The sequence below is a fragment of the Triturus cristatus genome, chromosome 11 (genome assembly GCF_964204655.1).
Source record: "Triturus cristatus chromosome 11, aTriCri1.1, whole genome shotgun sequence".
Taxonomy (NCBI): Eukaryota; Metazoa; Chordata; class Amphibia; order Caudata; family Salamandridae; genus Triturus; species Triturus cristatus.
The window spans coordinates 849,016,212-849,037,233 of NC_140594.1; the positions used below are offsets into that span (position 1 = coordinate 849,016,212).

A 21,022-nucleotide genomic window follows, 5' to 3' on the forward strand; every position below is an offset into this window, starting at 1 on the left:
CCACACAAGGTTATATCAAAAGTAGCCTTTGTACTATCATAAACACATAGAATAGTAATCACACAATATACACTGTGCCACCTGGCACTAGGTAATATTTACAGGGGATTATATACACATGACAGGGCCACTTGGACCACTGTCAGAACCATCACAAATTGAACATAGTAAATGTAGAACATATAATAAACGTAGACCGCAACCAGTAATTACTGGCAAACACTGTACTCCGCATCATCCTGCAACATAAACCATATTATGCACAGTATCACATCAGGCGTAAAATACGTTATGCACCAACCTCATAAGCCTAAACATATTAGACCATAACCTCCAAAGTATAACCCACATTAGGGGCCTAACTCACAGTAGAGGATAACCTCACAAGCATAAACCACAATATGTAAAACCTCATAACATAAACCACAGTAGAGGCATAAATCATGGTGCATAAAACACAGTACATGAATCACATTTCCTAACACCACATAAATCACAGTAGGGCCTGGCTCCCTCTCAACCTTACAGTCCCCCGGGCCAACTGGCCTCCACAGAAGGCTCAAATGCCCCATGTCCAAAAGTGTCTGGGCGGCTGCCAATGCAGCAGAATCCACAAGTGCGCAATTGCGCTGGGGCACAGGAGTGTACTTCACTCCTGTCTCACTATAAATGCCCCCAAAGAACTAATGGCCTAAACGTTGCAACTGCTGCTAATTGCCGTACAGCTGTGATGCAGAACGTGGCCCCGGGCACTCACTGTGCCCTCTGAACAAATATGCCCAAAATGTTGCAGTTGCCCACTACAGCGGCGCAACTGGGAATACAGCACAAGGGGCCCTGGCACGACTGTGCCCTCGGAACCCCCACTGGGGCTCTCTTCAACACTGCCCCCATCGTTGCAGCTGCCCTCTAGCAGGTGGGACAGCTGGGAAAGCCACACGGCGCTCACTGGGCCCTCAGAGTGGCCACGGAGGGCGGGCACCCACAATGTACCCCGACGCACCCCTCCCATCAGGGACTCAAAGAATTGCCCCCATCGTTGGGGCCGCTCAGGAAATGGGCACCGACACTGTGCCTCGATCGGCACAACACACCGGAGCCCTCTAAATCCAATTGCTCCCATCACAATCAATCAATCAATCCATTTGTAAAGCGCACTACTCACCCGTGAGGGTCTCGAGGCTCGGGGGTGCTGGGGTGCTGCTACTGCTCGAACAGGCAGGTCTTGGAGTCTCCTGAAGGCCAGCAGATCCTGTCTGTCGCAGACGGCTGGGGAGTGTTACAGGTTTTTGCGGCGAGATGGGAGAATGATCTGCCGCCACCGGTCGCTCCCCGGATGCGGGAGACGGTGGCGAGAGCGAGGTCAGCAGAGCGAAGCTGCCGGTTCGGGGTGTAGAAGGGGAGTCGTCCGTTGAGGTACACTGGTCTGGTTATTGTGGAGTGCTTTGTGAGCGTGGGTGAGGAGCTTGAAGGTGATCCTCACTACATGTGCCTTGGGAGCCCCCAAATCCGCTCCGGTCTGCCCCACTCACCAGAGTTCCGTTGAAGACTCCTCCGGTCCCGGGCGGCATGCACAGGAGAGCCCCCACTCCTAGGGGTCACTCTCTTCTTCGCTGGCGGCTTCTCCGGCGGGCTGGACTTCTCTCCTGGGATGCCGGACACGTTTGAAGCCCCGCCCACAGTCGGGCTAGGCCGCCTGGCTTCCTCCTCGTGGGATCGGGCCGTGGCGGGGATTTCTCTCGGCCGGGCAATGTGGGGTGGGCACCCGCGATCAAATTCCATAAAAGCGGGGTAGGCTCACGCTAAGCACCAAAATGCAGGGTGGGCTCCCACCGAAAATAAACAAAGTGGAGTGGGAGTCCAAACAAAAGTTCCTCCAGGTCGATGGGTCATGGCTGGGCCCAGGGAGGCCAGCACACAGGGCCCTCCAGCAGGGAGGTAAGCCCCCATGGCAGTTCCTCCTGGGCCCCAGCAAGCCCCCAACTCAGGAACAGCACACCAGCATAGAACCAACATCATGGGGTCACAGCCCCTATATTTATACCACACAGTCCTTTGTCTGTAGTACAGGGTTTGGGGGAACCAGATGCAACTGGTTTAGGGGAGAAATGGAGCACTTTGTTTACCTAGCTCCTCTCTCCGGTGGGGCTAGGTGATAAGACGCACCACAGGGGACGGAGATTGTCCAGGCTGGGCACAGTCCTATTCAGAGTCAGGGGATTACTCCTCCCACTACTCCCACTGCAGATGTCCCATTCAGCCTAGCGCTGACTCACCCTGCCCCTCCTGGAGCCACACACACCTCTCAGCCCCGGTCACTCAAAAGCCAGACATGCAATTCACATCAGGCAGGCAGACACACAGCACACACAAATGCCAACTTCTAAAAGTGGCATTTCTCAACCAGTCATCATAAATCTGCACACACCATTGCGCAGCATTTATTCTTACAATTTCATACATACTAAACTCAACCACGCTGCTCCTCACATCCCAGGAATTATCACTGACACACTTTATCAGGGAATCCCCAATGCATTCCTACGGGAGGGCAGGCCAACCTTACCAAATGTAACAGAGAGCTCACGCACTTTACACTGGACCACAGTGCTAAAGTGCCCAGAGGCCTAAAACCACCAACACCATGTCAGAGAAAAGGCAAGAAAGTTTAGCGATGAACCTGCCGAAAGGGCCAAGTCCAACACCAATCGTCTTTGCAACATGCAGCCCCTCGTCTGTTTCTAACATTCCAGCTCTCAGAGCCAACATAAACAAGTATCACAGGAGTGGAGAGGATGTGGCAAGCGACTAGAGCAGCTGACTCTAGATGTGGGAAACCTGGTTTGGGTCTTGACGGTGCCATCCGGTGATGTTGGGCAAAGCACTTAGACTCTCGAGGCAATAAGTTGCGCTATATAAATGTGCAGAAAGAGGCAAAACTTTATGAAAAAATAGTTCCACCAAAGTAGATGTTAACAGTATTTCGGCCATGGAAAACTGATCAGAGAAGTAAACATGAACAAGCATTGTTAAATGCATGAAAATATGCTACAGCCAATAGTAATGGAGGAAAAGTAAGTGACAAGCACAGGAACCAATTAAAAGCCAGGAAAGTGAGGGGCAGAGATGCAAGCCCCTTTTAAGATTTATATTATAAAAAATAGATTTCAAAAGCACAGTGCAAGCGCTGTGCAGGCAAAACCTAAAAATAAACTCTCGCCAACTGACCTAACGTATGTTATGGGACACGTCCCACCAGATTCTCCTGTGGTACATACAGCGAGAAAACGAGCCAGTTCTCAAGGGATAGGTGGCACACCTCCTACAGACAAGGAGAGTAAGAAACTTTAAGCTGCAGGAAAATGAATTGCAGTACAGACGGCAAACCACCTTAGAATTGCCAACTCAGTGGGGCACCTGTCCAGGTACAATCGGGCTCAATGGGGTGAGATGCAGAAATCATTACAACATCTTTCTGAACAGTATTAGCAGGGAGGAACAGAACTTGTTGAGAAAGGCAAGGTCATATCTAGCACGACAATCCAGTGTGCATTAGATGCGGTGGACAACAGTGCTAGGCAAGTCAACATTAGCATTATAATCAGACACCACGTGTGGTTAAGGATGTTTGGATTTAAGCCTGATGTCCTGCAATATCTCCTCAAACTGCCTGTTGATGGAGAACACCGCTTTAGCCCTGAAGTAGACAATATGTTAGAGAAGATTAAAAAGGACAAAGTCTTGGGTGCCTTACAAACATACCAGTACAGAGGGTTCTTCCATAAGGGTCAGTACAGAGGGACAACCAAATGAACAACTTAGGCAGTCGCAGTTACCTTTCAGAAGCAGCAAGGCCTCCACCAACCCCCAAAAAACAGATGGTCCTATCACAGAGGACAATACAGAGGCAATAACAGGGGCTTGAGATCATGATACCACTCCTAATAAGCAGGGACTCTGTCTGCCTCCCTCGCCCGCACAAATGGAATTTTACTTACCCTGTAGCATTTATTTGTAGCGTGTAGTGCAGTAGATTTAATGTGCACTTAGCCTCCTACCTTGAAACAAATAACTGATGAACACACATTTCTAATATACATTTATCTTTCTAAAATGTAACTTGCATGATCATCTTTACTGTTTCATTTACTTTTCCTATCCTAAGTCCACCGGTCAGTGAAAAACAGTGTAACACAGGAGCCGATGACCATGCACAATACAAACTATAAGAGGAGTCACTATACCTCGTGACTCGAAAGACTTTTCGAAGAAAAACAACTTGCTACTTCCGAGCCCAAAACTAGATGGCAGGAGTAAGCTAAGCATATGAATCTATGGCACTACTGGCTATGTATAGAAGCTTACAGGGTAAGTAACCTATTCCTTTTGGTGCAATGAATGCTGCATAAATACAACTTGTTGCAATTTTTTTAATGTTTGCCCTAATGCACATTCACAATTCGACTGGGCGTGTCTTGCCTGTTGTGTTTATAAGTGTCTGTGTGGTTCACAAGGGACACATTGACCTTACCCTACAGGACCAGATCGTTGCAGTGGCTCCCATAGGTTTCCCCGTCACTAGAACATCTTAATCTTGGTTATTGGATATACACACCCCTAAAAAAAAAAAAATGCCCTTGTACCTTTCTGACTGACAACACAACAACTAAGTTCTGTCTCCTGAAGGTGGGCACCATCCACTCCCACACCGTATCCAGAGAAGCACAGAACATTTTGGCATGGGATTCCAAGCTGTACATGAGCATAACTGTAGTACCAGGCAAATTCTTGCCCTGGGAATCAAGTATGACATGGCTGGCAACCTGAGCAAGGCTTGGTCCGAGTCACATAAGTGGGAACTGGACTAAGCAGTGGTGGCTATCTGTTCATCAGGTGGGGTACCATGAGATTGGATCTCCTCGTGACAGTAACAAATTGCTGCATGTCCTTCCTTAGATTCCCAGCTTCTGGAACAAGTATAACTAGTGTTTGTTTTTCTTCTTAGAATGGGACAAGAGGGTTCCTCTACTCTTTCCCTCCATCCTTCTGTTCCAACTGATGATGCAAAAGTGACTGAAGTGCAGCTGCGGCATGATCCTTGTGGGATTTCAGCACAATTCAGTAGGCATACATTTGGCAGTGCTATCCCAGTACAGGAAGAGGTTTGGTGTTGGCATGCGGTTTAGATAAACTGTCATCAAAATCTTTTTCAAAGGATTGATTCAAATGTGTTGTCAAATCAGAAAGCCTGCACCACTATCAGTACTTTCTTTGGTTTTTACTACTTTCATTATCAATCCTTTTGAACTTATGTTTAACAATAAACTTAGATTTCCTACTTGGGAAACAGCTTTCCTGGTTGACATCAGCTTGGTTACAATTGTGAGTTCTCGGCTTAGAGCCTTATAGCCAGTTCCATCCAGGCAAAGTCTCTCTCGGGTCACACCCAAGATTCACACCAGAAGTGGTATCTGAGTTTCACCTAAACTAAACAGGTTCACAGCCAGCATTTCCAAGGCAACCCAAGCGGAGCACATGCAGCATAGATTAGATGTAAAGAGGACACACTTGACTATAGGAATGCTAAGACAGCTACATTCTCAGGCAACTTGTATCTGGTGGACATCTGTAAGGCCGCTACTCATTCTTCTGTGACCACTACTACCTGGATACACACTCCACTGCTGAAAGTGTAGTGGGTGAAGTGGTGATGCAGAGTTTATTTTAGGAAGTAGAGCTCTTCAACTCCCTCACAGGTGTCTGCTGCTTGGTGCTCAGTTTAAATAGCTTGTGAATCTATAAAAGATCCAGTGCTGGAAAATAATAGATTTACTGGCAGAGCAGTTTCTCCAACATAGGTATCTTTTGGAGATTCAGCTGGGCTCCTCTGGACTTGCCTGGTGAGCTCTCGGCCTGGTAATATGGAAAGCTGGCTAAATACTTGTACAGAAGCTGGGAAAATGAGATGACCGAGTGAGTTTTCTCTGCTGGGACGGGAAGTATTTGTAAAAACAGGCTGAACCGAATTTGATTAAAACCTTCAGTTTAAAGACAAATGTTACATGCTTCAATTTTACTGCATGATTCCCGCTTCATGGTAGAGTGCTATTCATGTGGCATCTGAATTTATAAAAGAATCCGATTTTTGAGAACCACCTTTTTAGGTAAAATATAGAGGAGCAGGCCACTTAAAACGAGACCAGCGTAATGCCTAGCTGACTTGAAGTCTGTGTCATGGGACTGGAGCACCCAAGAGGAATAAAGGCTTTGTAGCTCAGGTGGCTGGAATCATCCTAGAACCAACCTGTGTGACCAGAGGTCAAGGAGGTGCACGAACATGTTTCAAAACGGGGATGTTAGTTGGCATACCCTTTCCTCAAGCTGCAGAGAACCTCTTAGGGAGCACCGCTTAGGTAGCCCATATGTGTCCTCGCCTAGCCACAGAGGAACTCTGAGGGACTCTTGATTTCCATCCTCAAACCCAGCTTTTTTTAGCATGTGATGACCTTTATTTAGAAACTTACAATCACGTCTGTAATCCTTGTAGGTCTGGATGTAATGTCATTTAAAGGTGCAATTTGATTATGACATTAAACTCGGGTTCTCAGTACTAACTAATGAAAGAAATAGGTCCTGTTTGTGCTCCCACTACCCAAAATTATGGACCTTGACTGGCCTGTTTCAGGCTATGTGGCCCTAAGATTTGGAACCTTTTTGTCCTTTGTGAGCCTTTGTCCCAGGCCACCCCATTACATTATCCTTCTCTTGTTATTGTAACTGAAGCCAGTTAAGATTCTCCTTTGTTTGCTTCCCTTAACTGTGACATGTTGGACACATACTTTTTATAATTAACCCTGCCTACAATCTCATTGTAAGCAGCCTCAAATTATTTGGTTGCAAAAGATATACCTGCTCAAGCTTCCGAGTGGCTGTGCCAACTTAAAAAAAAAATTGTCTACACAATTGTTTATATGATTTTTTTTTTTTTATTATTTGTGCAGGTTCAAAAGAAACCTGAAAAAGTAAACGAGGACTTGCTGAGTGAAGGGAGCGGTGAGGCAGAGACTGGATTCTGGGAATCTATTAAATGGTAAGAGTCGCACCGTGCTGTGGATTTTTCAGACCCTTTGTATTCTCAATGGTAAAGCATAACCGGTTCCAAAATATTATTTGTCTAGGGAACCGGTGGTGCCAAACTAACACTTCCTGTTGGATACTTCTACATGCAGGTTCCTCACTTCATGAATCTCCTTTAGGCCAAAATGTGTCACCAATGCTTCATGTAGACTGTCACCTTCCTGGATGTGATGTCTCGGAGCCATATATTGAGCTACTTAGCGCTCTGACGCCTATTCTCCTTTTCTTTGCACCCTTTAGTGCAACTCCAATGTGTTCTTTTTAAGTTTTCTTCTGTTCTAAAGTGCTTTGCAGTGCTTTAGTTACTGTGTGGGGCTGTTTGAGCTCCCTTTTGGACCCACCACTCCAATGTCTTTATACCCAGTTAGTCTACTCTGATGCTGAAGGCCATTTCAATTTCTGAACTATTAGCGCCACTGAATGAACCTTGGCCGGAGTGTAAAAAGTGCCCTCTTATTGCATGGTTCCCCCCACTTTTTGCTAAACTGCTTATGTGCTTTGACTGAGTGTGCCCTGGGTTCCTACTAAACAGGTAACCAGGACCTATGTTCTTTCCCTAAACTGCATTGAAAACAAAACCCAATTGGCACCCCTTGGCCACAGGTCAGTCCCTAGTAAATGGTACCACAGGTACCAAGGGCACTGTGATCAGGGAAGGCCTCTGAGGGCTGCAGCACTTATTGTGCCACCCTTAGGGGCCTGTACCGTTACACCCACACACTTCCTTGGCAGGCTGCGTGTTTTTGTGCAGAACAAAGTGAAGAGTCGACATGGAACACATCCCTGTGTGCCATGCCTACAACCCACTGCCCTGGCATAGGTCAACCACCCCTTTAGCTGGGTGCACAATAGCAGTGGTGAGGGTACAGGTGCACGAGCCATGTACCCCTACAATGTCCAAGTCAATTCTTAGACATTGTAAGTGCAGTAATGCCATTAAGAGTATATGGTGCTGGGAGTTTTTAATTGTGAACTCCACCATAAGGCCTTCACTGAAAACTGAAGTTTGGTATCAAACTTCTCAGCACATTAAACCCACACTGATGCCAGTGTGGGATTTATTGAAAAATGCACTCAGAGGGCATCTTAGAGATGCCCCCTGAAAAACAACCTAACACATGTGCCCAGGCTGAGTGGCTGCTCGCCAGCTGCCACCACCAGGCATGTTTCTGGACCCCTAGGTCGAGAGCCTGCTGCCCTCGGATGTCTGAAACAATGCACATCCTGGGACGAGGTGCCAAACCTCCTCCCCTAGGATGGACAGGGTCCACGAAGGGAAGCTTCAAAGGCTTACCGTCTTTTTGAGCTTCCCCATGCCTGTTGCTGCTCTCAGTAACTGGCCCCCACCAGTCCTGACCCCCACTTTGGGCGGGAGAATCAGCAGGAAAACCAAGTGAGGAAGAGAGGTGTGCCCACCTTTGCCAACCCCACCCCTCAAGTGGGTGAGGCGAGGTGAAGCACAACTCTCTCCCCGCCATCTTGCAGATGGAGGGCTCTAGCCAACCGGAGTGAGGCATATCCCCCCCCTCCCTCCTGAGGAGGGTGGCATATTAGGGGGTTTACCCACCCCAAGGAAGGGACCCATTAGTCCCAACCTTTACCTACCTGTAACGCCCCTAAATCTAGTATTTAGGGGCAACCCAAAACCTTGCCTCTTCAGACAAGAACCGACCAAGAAGAATGAAGACCTAAGAGCCGTGCCGAAGCTAAGAAGAGGAGGATGCCCACCAACTTGGCCCCAGCCCTACCTGCCTGTCCCCACCACGAACCTGCAGAAGCGAAACCACGGTGTGTCAATCAATTCACTTTATTCGATTATTTAAAATCATAAAAGTACAAAATACACATCCCATAAAAACATGTGGGCGAACTGTATTATACAGTGATTTTGAATCTGTTAAAAAAAGAGCCAATATCTCAAAGTTAAAAAAAACAGTTCCATTACAATAGCAATAAAATGTATACACTGTTTAACCCCTTCGCTGCTAGGCCTTTTCCCCTCCTGTGCTAAGCCTTTTTTGGGCTATTTGGGGTAGTGCGCGCTTAGGCCCCTGTAACTTTTTGACCACATTAGGTATCCATGCCAAATTTGCGTCCTTTTCTTCCAACATCTTGGGGATTCTAAAGGTACCCAGGGTTTGTGGATTCTCCTACAGGGTTCCCAGAAATTAGTCAAAATACAGCAAAATTTTGTTTTTTTTGTGAAAAATTGGAAAAACGGGCTGCAAATGAAAGCTTCTGGGTTTTTCTCTGCAAATGGTATCAAAAAAGGGTTTGTGGGGCTGAAATCACCATTTCTCCAGCTTTTAGGGAATGACAGAATTTTGTTAGAAAACCAACATTTTTTACACAGTTTTGGCATTTTTCTGGGACATACCCTATTTTTGCTATTTTTTGTGCTTTCAACCTCCTTCCAGTTAACGGTAGAAATGGGTACAAAAACAATAATGGATCCTGGAAAGCTATAACTTTTTGAAAAGTAGACAAAATTCTGAATTCAGCAAGGGGTCATTTGTGTAGATCCATCAAGGTTTCTTTATAGAAACTTACAGGTAAATATAGGAAAAATTAAAAATTTGTTGAAAAAAGCAGCATTTTGAGTCAACGTTTTCACCTGTAACTTCTTCGAATTATGACATCTCTTTGAAAGCAATGTACCGTTACATCCGGTGGACCTTCCTGGTTGTGGGGACATATAGGACTTGTAGGTTCACCAAGAGCCCAACGAACCCAGAGTAGAAAACTGAGCAGCATTTTGTAATGTTTTTTTTTTTTGTTCCGGGTATATAGCAATTATTGTGGGAAAATGTATACATGGAAAAATCGGTATGAAAGACACCTATGTATTTCTGAAATGGGAACAAATTACAGAGTTTAGAAACAGTGCATATTTGCACATTTTCGAAATTGGGAATACTCATATTATTGGTCATTTTTCAAAATGACTTTTTTTTTACACAATGTCTTTCATTTGGAAGGGAGAAATGCATCAAAAATCAATAGGTAATAACAGTTGCTTTACAAATCTGAACTACCCTAAGTCTCCCGATAAAAATGGTACCTCACTTGTGTGGGTAGGCATAGTGCCCACGACAGGAAGTGGCTCAAAACCTAAGGTGAACGCACCACATTTTCACACTGAAAATTTACACTTTATTTGCGAAGAGTCTAGCTGTGGTTTTTGAACCCTAGCCCTGCCGGCACCTAGGGAAACCTAGCAAACCTATACATTTTTGAAAACTAGACACCCAGGGGAATCCAGGATGGGGTGACTTGAGTGCCTCCCACCATGGTCTGTTACCCAGAATTCCTTGCAAACGTAAAAAATTGACAAAAAAAACACATTTTCCCCACATTTCTGTGATGGAAAGTTCTGTAATCTGCGTGGATCCACAAATTTCCACCCACCCCGCGTTCCCCAAAGTCCTACGAGAAAAATGGTACCTCACTTGTGCAGGTCGGCCTAGTGCCAGCGACAGGAAACGGCACAAAACGCAACGTGGTTTTGCAGTGAAAAATGACCCTTTTTTGGCAAAGTGACTAGCTGTAGATTTTGAACCCTAGCCCTGCCGGCACCTAGGGAAACCTAGCAAACCTATACATTTTGAAAACTAGACACCCAGGGGAATCCAGGATGGGGTGACTTGACTGCCTCCCACCATGGTCTGTTACCCAGAATCCCTTGCAAACGTAAAAAATTGACAAAAAAAACACATTTTCCCCACATTTCTGTGATGGAAAGTTCTGGAATCTGCGTGGATCCACAAATTTCCACCCACCCCGCGTTCCCCAAAGTCATTCGAGAAAAATGGTACCTCACTTGTGCGGGTCGGCCTAGTGCCCGCGACAGGAAACGGCGCAAAACGCAACGTGGTTTTGCAGTGAAAAATGATCCTTTTTTTGGCAAAGTGACTAGCTGTAGATTTTGAACCCTAGCCCTGCCGGCACCTAGGGAAACCTAGCAAACCTATACATTTTTGAAAACTAGACACCCAGGGGAATCCAGGATGGGTGACTTGACTGCCTCCCACCATGGTCTGTTACCCAGAATCCCTTGCAAACGTAAAAAATTGACAAAAAAAACACATTTTCCCCACATTTCTGTGATGGAAAGTTCTGGAATCTGCGTGGATCCACAAATTTCCACCCACCCCGCGTTCCCCAAAGTCCTACGAGAAAAATGGTACCTCACTTGTGCGGGTCGGCCTAGTGCCCGCGACAGGAAACGGCGCAAAACGCAACGTGGTTTTGCAGTGAAAAATGACCCTTTTTTTGGCAAAGTGACTAGCTGTAGATTTTGAACCCTAGCCCTGCCGGCACCTAGGGAAACCTATCAAACCCACGCATTTCTGAAAACTAGACACCCGGCCGCTTCCAGGGAGGTATGGCTTGCGTGGATCCCCCAACGTTTCCTTACCCAGAATCCCCTGCAAACCTCAATTTTTGCTGAAAAAATCACTTTTTTCACACATTTTGGGGTGGGAAAGTAGTGGCATCACTGGGCTCACACAAATTTACCACCACCCAGCGTTCCCCCAGGTCTCCCGGTAAAAATGGTGCCTCACTTGTGTGGGAGGCCCAAGTACCCGTGGCAGGCAAGGGCCCAAAACGTAGTGAGGCGACATCAAAATGGCCTATCGCAAAACCACCTGGTTTTGCAAGGGGGGTCACTTTGGTTTTTGGCCCGGTGCGCGGCCATCTAGGGAAACCTACCAAACCCACGCATTTCTGAAAACTAGACACCCGGCGGCTTCCAGGGAGGTATGGCTTGCGTGGATCCCCCAACGTTTCCTTACCCAGAATCCCCTGCAAACCTCAATTTTTGCTCAAAAAATCACTTTTTTCACACATTTTGGGGTGGGAAAGTTGTGGCATCACCGGGCTCACACAAATTTACCACCACCCAGCATTCCCCCAGGTCTCCCGGTAAAAATGGTGCCTCACTTGTGTGGGAGGCCCAAGTACCCGCGGCAGGCAAGGGCCCAAAACGTAGTGAGGCGACATCAACATTGCCTATCCCAAATGTCCCATCACTACGTTTTGGGCCCTTGCCTGCCGTGGGTACTTGGGCCTCCCACACAAGTGAGGCACCATTTTTACCGGGAGACCTGGGGGAACGCTGGGTGGTGGTAAATTTGTGTGAGCCCGGTGATGCCACTACTTTCCCACCCCAAAATGTGTGAAAAAAGTGATTTTTTTCAGCAAAAATTGAGGTTTGCAGGGGATTCTGGGTAAGGAAACGTTGGGGGATCCACGCAAGCCATACCTCCCTGGAAGCCGCCGGGTGTCTAGTTTTCAGAAATGCGTGGGTTTGGCAGGTTTCCCTAGATGGCCGCCGAGCACCGGGCCAAAAACCAAAGTGACCCCCCTTGCAAAACCAGGTGGTTTTGCCATAGGCCACTTTGATGTTGCCTCACTACGTTTTGGGCCCTTGCCTGCCGCGGGTACTTGGGCCTCCCACACAAGTGAGGCACCATTTTTACCGGGAGACCTGGGGGAACGCTGGGTGGTGGTAAATTTGTGTGAGCCCGGTGATGCCACTACTTTCCCACCCCAAAATGTGTGAAAAAGGTGATTTTTTTCAGCAAAAATTGAGGTTTGCAGGGGATTCTGGGTAAGGAAACGTTGGGGGATCCACGCAAGCCATACCTCCCTGGAAGCCGCCGGGTGTCTAGTTTTCAGAAATGCGTGGGTTTGGTAGGTTTCCCTAGATGGCCGCCGAGCACCGGGCCAAAAACCAAAGTGACCCCCCTTGCAAAACCAGATTATCTATTGTTCCTACAGCGTGAGAATTTTGGAATAATATTGCAAAGAAAATGTGGCAGACATTTTGAGGTTTGCAGGACATTGGGGATAAACATTTTTTTGTAATTCACAATAGAGACATCACCATGAACTCCCATGGGTTTCCGACAATATCTACAGTTGCTGGGTTATTCTTGCATGGAAAGTGTAACTTGGCAGAGAAACTAAAGACAAAGATTCCTGCACAACCATCTATTCCTCAAACACACACACATACTGGTTGGATTTGGCACGAGGGCGAGTCATGGTTCAGTGTATTAAATTTTATTAACAAGAGATTTCACAAAAATGAAATGCACTGTCAATTAAATTCACAAAAAACCAAACCAATGACTCGCAGCTCGTGAGCTGTAAAGCCACGTCAAGGCACCAACCACTTTACAGGCCATTCACACACCTTTCATACGTGATACAAACAAGACCATTCGCACCACCAGGCACAAAAGCAACACATTACAAAATTCACCAGAAAGGGATAAGGTACACCCTGCTTCAGAAAGACAAATATTACTGCACAGCCATCTAATCCGCAAGCACACACACATACTGGTTGGATTTGGCACGAGGGTGAGTGATGGTTCAGTAGATACAATTGTATTAGCAAGTTATTTCACAGAAATGAAATGCACTGGTAATAATTGAAAGGGCGAGAAACTGAACCATTGACTCACAGCTCGTGAGCTGTAAAGCCACGACAAGGCACCAACCTCTTTACAGGCCATTCATCCACCTTTCATACGTGTGAGACATACAAAACCATTCACACCGCCAGCCGCGGGCCCATCACATAACAAAACTCACACCAGCACACAGCGCCATTCAAGGGCCCATCACTTTCACACGCCCACAATCCAGACACAGCAAGTACACAGGCTGATGGATTGCGTGGAGTGGCACTCAGCTAGCAGTGTGTGTAGTGACCAGCAGAAAGTCACTACTCACACACAGCCAGCCGAGCACCAGTCCACACACACCGCTAGGCAAACACCAGTCCACGCACACCGCTAGCCAATCGCCAGTCCAGGCACACCGCCAGCCAATCGCCAGTCCAGGCACACCGGCAGCCAGTCGCTAATCCACGCACACCGCCAGCCAAGCTCCAGTCCACGGACACCACCAGCCAAGCACCAGTCCGCACACACCACCGGCCAAGCACAATTCCACGCACACCGCCAGCCAAGCTCCAGTCCACGCACACCACCAGCCAAGCTCCAGTCCACGGACACCACCAGCCAAGCACCAGTCCACACACACCACCAGTCCACGCACACCGCCAGCCAAGTACCAGTCCACGCACACCGCCAGCCAAGCACCATTCCACGCACACCACCAGCCAAGCTCCAGTCCACGCACACCACCAGCCACGCACCAGTCCACGCAGACCACCAGTCCATGCACACCGCCAGACCACGCACACCGCCAGCCAAGCACCATTCCACGCACACCACCAACCAAGTGCCAGTCCACACACACCAACAGCCAAGCGCAAGCCTACACACACCGCCATCACATTTAGGATTTTTTTAGAAAAAAATAAAAACAAAAACAAATCGCAAATAGATACAAATCTTCTAACAGAAAATCAGCAACTAAATACATTGCACTAACACCAACCTTGAAACAGAATCAAATTATCCAAAGAATACAGACCAGGCAGTTCACTTTACCACTCATGAATGCTCCCAAATTTTTTTTCGCGTGTGGTACGCTCTAAAACAAGCAGGGAGACACAGTGCAGGATGAGAAGGACAGTCGGGGCAGTACATACGACTCTCCTTCCGCGAACCTCTTTGCCAACAGACTCTACATCTCCTACTGGGAAAATCTTTTGCGGGTGTGGGAGGAATGTGATCTGGAAAGTGGCGTTCTTTCAATCTAGCAACATCCTCCACCACTCCAACTCTAGGAACACTTGCCTGTTCCACTACAACAAGGCTGCCAATTACAGACTCCTGAAACTTAGCAAAAGTCATCTTTGACTCAGGGCAAGAATCCTGGAACACAACAAAAGCATTAAACATTGCCAAGTGGAAAAGATGGATAGCCAACTTCTTGTACCAAATGTAAGCCTTACGAAGAGCAGTGTAAGGTTCCAACCTCTGATCTACTCTGTCAACACCACCCATGTGCCTATTATAGTCTAAAATGCACACAGGTTTGCGCGCTTCAGCGACCTGACCCCAAACAGTCACAGGTGCAGTGCTTTCATCATGGATGGTAGTCAGCATGTAGACATCTCTCCTGTCTGTAAACTTCACAGCAAGAAGCTCCTGGCAACGCAACGCACTGCACTGTCCCCGCCCAAGCTTTTGACAAACCAGTTCTTTCGGGAAACGTTTACGGTTAGAGCGGATTGTGCCACAAGCAAGAGTGTCCACTTTGGCCAATTCCCTGAACAACCGCACACCAGTGTAGAAGTTATCTACATATAAATGGTGGCCTTTGTTAAAAAATCCTCTACCAAGTTCCCAAACAATTCTCTCAGTCACTCCAAAAGTGGACGGACAACCAGGGGGGTTAATCCTAGATTCCTTACCGGTGTACACCCTGAAATTAGAGACATATCCAGTCCTACTGTCACACAGCATATACAGCTTTATTCCATAGCGTGCCCTCTTACTAGGAATGTATTGCCTAAAAACCAAGCGGCCCTTGAACAACACCAAAGACTCATCCACTGCAATTTCTTTCCCAGGGGCATAAATCTCAGAAAATCGATCAACAAAGTGATCAAGGACAGGCCTAATCTTAAAAAGACGGTCACAGTCAGGGTGATCTCGTGGCAACGCTAAACCATTATCAACAAAATGCATCATCCGAAGCAGAAGCAAATACCTGTCACGAGTCATGACTGCCGGAAAAATAGACGTTGCCATCAAGGGACTACTAGACCAATATGAAGACCTTGTTGGCTTCCTTAGCAAGCCCATCAAAAAAGTTAAACCCAAGAACTTCTTCATCTCTTCAACATTTGTGGGAGTCCACCTGGTAGCTCTAGAGTATGGCTTAAGACTGGCACTGTTGTCCCTCAAAAACTGTTCGGCATACAAATTAGTCTGCTCAACAATCTCTGCCAAAAACACATCGTCCATAAACAACTGAAAAAAATTTACCGGCAAAAAGTTTTCAGTATTCACTCTAGACCCTGAAACACCAGTAAACTCTGGCAATGCCGGCTGCACCATGCCAGGGGCAACCCAGAGGTCATCACTTTCAAAGGGAAGCCTTGCAGCCCCAGCCTGCAGCCCAGATGCATCTTGCCGCACTACACCAACGGGAAGCCTTGCAGCCCCAGCCTGCAGCCCAGATGCCTCTTGCCGCACTACACCAACGGGAAGCCTTGCAGCCGCAGGCTGCAGCCCAGAAGCCTCTTGCCGCACTACACCAACGGGAAGCCTTGCAGCCCCAGGCGGCAGCCCAGATGCCTCTTGCCGCACTATCGGCACATCAGTCTCTTCCTCTAACACAGGCACTTCATCCGCAGTAAGAGTATCTTCATCATCCGATGACCCCATACGGAGAGAAAACTCACTGCCAGAATCGTCCCCTGCCTCCTCTCCCTCAGATGCAGAGTCAGTCTCTGAACCATGGTCAGAGGAAGACTCAAACAGCAAACCAACAACCTGCTGAGCAGTAATCCTGCGGCTAGCCATTATACTTACTAAGATAGAAGACTGCACAAACAAGTCAACAACAACCAACAATGTGCAAACCAAGTAAGTAAAGAAATGTGTCCCTTTATCACAAAGATCAATGTACTCAAAAACTATACAATCCAATTACAAGAGACAGCTGCACTCACCAGAAACCAACTCTGCAGTGACACAGCAAAACCCAACGATATCAAACTAGAAAGAAGAAAAAAAAACAAATTACTCACAAGACAACAAAATACACATCGAGCACCAATGCAAAAAGTTGTTGACACTCAAAAAACAAACATACTGCTATTATTACACCATTTGCAAAAAAAATTCATGCAGAGAAATCAAACACATTTACATTGTACAAAAAAAGAGTCTCTTACCAAACTACACAAACAGCAGAACCACCAGTAACAACACGGCAAACTGAAAAGAGCAAAAGCCTTCACCTAGAACAAAAAAGTTTAAAAAAAAACACATTACTATTGCAATTCACAAAAAATATAACAATAAACATTACAACATGCTATGTAACTACCCAAATGGTCAATCGGGTTATGTGCCAGGTGGGGCAGAAAACAGCAGGAAAAAAAAGGCTACTCTGTCCCGGGGCGGGTGGGCCAAATACATATTATAAAAATTGCCCCCTGGAAGCGACACTTGCAAAAGGGGTCACTTCCATTTTTATTTACTTCCCTGGTGTCTAGTGGGCATTTCTGCCCCCCCCCGGGGCCAGAAACGGACCGAAAGTGGACCGATCTGCCCCCAGGGGGGGCAGAAAAGTCTGAGCAAAAAATATCCCCCAGGGAAGCGACCCTTGCCCAAGGAGTGCTTCCCATACAACAATAACTAAATCCCTGGTGGCTAGTGGGCTTTTCTGCCCCCCCTGGGGGCAGAAACGGACCGAAAGTGGACAGATCTGCCCCCAGGGGGGGCAGAAAAGTCTGTTCAAAAAATATACCCCAGGGAAGCGACCCTTGCCCAAGGGGTCGCTTCCCATACAACAATAAATAAATCCCTGGTGGCTAGTGGGCTTTTCTGCCCCCCCTGGTGGCAGAAACGGACCGAAAGTGGACCGATCTGCCCCCAGGGGGGGGCAGAAAAGTCTGTCCAAAAATTAGCCCCCAGGGAAGCGACCCTTGCCCAAGGGGTCGCTTCCCATACAACAATAAATAAATCCCTGGTGGCTAGTGGGCTTTTCTGCCCCCCCGGGGGCAGAAACGGACCGAAAGTGGACCGATCTGCCCCCAGGGGGGGGCAGAAAAGTCTGTCGCATATTCTCCCCCAGGGGAGCGACCCTTGCCCAAGGGGTCGCTCCCAAAATGGCCAAATAATAGATCCCTGGGGTCTAGTGGGGGCATTCCTGTCCCACGATCGCGACAGGAATGCCCAGCATTGAGACATCAGGGGAGAGGAAATACTCTTTCCTCTCCCCCGATGCCTCAAGGCACTGGAATTCGGCCCCCCCGCAACACCGCAAGAAAACCCTCACCCTCCCCGTTGGACGCGCTGGAAGAAATGAATTCCAGCGCGTCCAACGCTTCCTGATGACGCCGGCGCGCGCTGTGCGCGCTGACGTCATCAGGAAGCGTGGGGGGGCTCGGGGGTGGCAGCGGAAGCTCTTCCGCTGCCATCCCCCTCTGTGGGGGCACGATCGATGCCCCAGGGGGGAGCGCCAGCGCTTCCCTCAGGGGTTGTGCTCATGACGGAGCGGTTCCGTCATGAGCACAGCTCAGCCGATGCTCATGACGGAACCGCTCCGTCATGAGCATCCAAGGGGTTAAGCTAGGACATCTTTTTTTCTGGATTCGAACAGCAGCAACAAGAAAACAAGCAACATTGAAAATCTCCCAGGGGTTACTCAGCATTTGAAGATAAAGTAACGCCGGTCTAACTTGTAAAAAGCCCTTTCCAGTCAATAAAGGGATTAAAAACTTCCTCCGAATATCATTATAATAATCACAGAACATCATAAAATGTAAAGTGTCCTGTACAGAAAAATTGTCACAACGACAAGGAGCCGCTTCCTCTGGTTTACACCACCCCGGAAGATCACCCAACAAGAAGCGGAACCTAGTCAGGAGCCAGCGATGAAAAGGCTTAGTCACAGTTTTCAGATAGGGTTCAATTAACAAGGTGGTTTTAGACAAAAAATGGGCCCTAGCTGAAGGTTTCTGTAGCTCCTTATCTTCCCGTTCCATTATTAATGTATTCAGGAAATTCATTTTGACCCATTTCACATCTTCCTTACAGATCCTTTCGGGGGTTTCAAATAGTTCTGGCCGGCCTATTTTAAAGAACACATACTTAACATATGACAACCACTTGATGTTATTAGCTTTATCCAGTTTGACGCTATCTCCCAAGATCAGATGGTTCAAAGTCAATTCTGGATTGAGCCAGGTTTTAAGCCAACACAATAAAGGAGCTAAACTCAAGGTATCCGAGACATAACCCTGCCCCAATTCCTGGTGAATAGCAAAGGTAGATGTTGATTGAGGTACAGACAGAAGACTGCGGAGAAATCTATTTTCAGCTATCTGCACCCTCGACTGTTTAAAGCGCCATATGGAAGAGACATATGCCGCAATGGCCAGACATTTTGATCTATATATCTTAAGAATGGCCTCTATAGGCCTACCCCCCAAGCGCTGGGCAAACCCTAATAAAGCTGACGTGGATCTAGTCACAGCCATTTTTTTACTTTATCTTGGGGGACCCATGAGCCTTTATCATCAAATAGTACCCCTAGGTATGTAAAGGAGGTCACCCTGGACACTTCCACTCCGTTGCAGTAGAATGATTTTGCTTTTCTATTTTTTTTCCTAGTTAACATATGTAGGACTGCATGTAGGCTCCAAAAGCATCCAATAATTTCTGGATACCTACCGCAGTATGAGCTAAAAGGACAGCATCATCCGCGTATAGGAGGACCGGTATTGGGCACTCTCCTACACGCGGGATATCCGAGCTCGCCTCCATTAAGGATTTGTCCAGGGCGTTAATATAGAGTGTCAAAAGTAGGGGCGCCAATATACACCTTTGGCAGACGCCCCGGTCTGATTTTAAAGAACCTAGTACATTTACCATCCTGGGAAATCCTAACTGATGCGAAAAGGTCCCGATGGAGCCAAAAAATAAACTAAACATGGCTCGATACCCATCTCCAACAGGATACTGCACAGCTTAGACCTGTTCACCAGGTCAAACTCTGAGGACAGATCCATAAAAGCCATCTGCAAGGAGCCTTCGTTGGCCACAGTATACTTACTAATTAATAAATGCAGATTGAGGGACTGGTCCATGGTACTTCTGTCTTGCCTGAAACCATACTGTAGGTCAGATAAAATCTTGTTATCAGTAGCCCAGTCTGTAACTTTAGCTAAGACCACCTTGCCCAATATTTTTACCGCCGAGTCAATCAGTGATATAGGTCTATAGCACCGCGGGTCCCCTCTCTGACCTTTTTTAAAAATTGGGATAATAATAGATTGGCTCAAGGATACCGGGAACCCTTGCATAACAGATGCATTAAAGACATTAGTTAATATTTTTGCCGAGAATTTAGGTTCACATTTGTATAGCTCAGCAGAAACACCGTCCGGTCCAGGAGCTTTGTTGCTAGAAGTCTCCTTTAATGCTCTCTAAATATCCACCTCACTAAACACAAATGGAGCTATTACCTGCCGAGGCGGTGGACTGCAAGTGGAAGACACTAATTCAGTAGAACCATACATTCCCTCAAAATGGGCTAAACACTGTACTTCTGTAATATTACATTCCTGGGTGTCATTCAGCAAAGTGGGGAAAAAAAGGAGCATTAACAATAGCCCAGAATCTGAAACTGTCCTTTAAGATCTCTACAGATGAAAGTGCATTCCAGGTCTCTAACTTGATCTGTTTTTCGTAGATGCACTGCTGAATTATACTGCTTCCGGAGGCTCACTACCAGTGCCCTATCCCGGGGTACGCTTTTCAAAGCTAAAACGAGGCAACGGTGGGCTCGTGAGCACTTATCAAACCCCCTCAATGCACGATTCCGTTTAATTTTGGTGTTAATAGTCCGATCCGCTGCAATCTGTCTACATAAACCATCAAAGGCTTTAAGTACCAAGTCCTTTGATTTAGTGGAGCCAGCACATATTGCGAGATTTCCTTCGGCCTTCAGACAGAAATCAGTAAAAAAGGAGTCAGCCGTCACTTTAGACCACTTGAGCCTCCTCCTTTGATCACACGTTACCATACAGTTGGCTCCCTGGTTTCTTCCACCCCCCCCCCCCCCCCCCCCCCCCCGATCCCAGAATGCCAGCACCATTATCTAATGCTAAAATGACAGGGTTGTGGTCGCTGTAGAGCGACAACCTAGCATTATAAAATACTACTTTGTGTAACAACATGGGGGACAAAAATATATAATCAACAATAGTGTCTTTACT

At 47.2% G+C, this 21,022-nt stretch overlaps 1 protein-coding gene across 5 annotated transcripts in view; it reads left to right on the plus strand.

Moving 5' to 3' along the window:
- Positions 1-21,022, plus strand: part of UGGT1 (UDP-glucose glycoprotein glucosyltransferase 1) — an 827,334-nt gene that overhangs the window by 590,970 nt on the left and 215,342 nt on the right. For all 5 annotated transcript variants that reach the window (XM_085634645.1, XM_085634646.1, XM_085634643.1 and 2 more), the window contains one exon: positions 7,002-7,090. In XM_085634645.1, the coding sequence (XP_085490771.1) occupies positions 7,002-7,090 (89 nt within the window). The remainder of the gene's footprint in view (positions 1-7,001; positions 7,091-21,022) is intronic.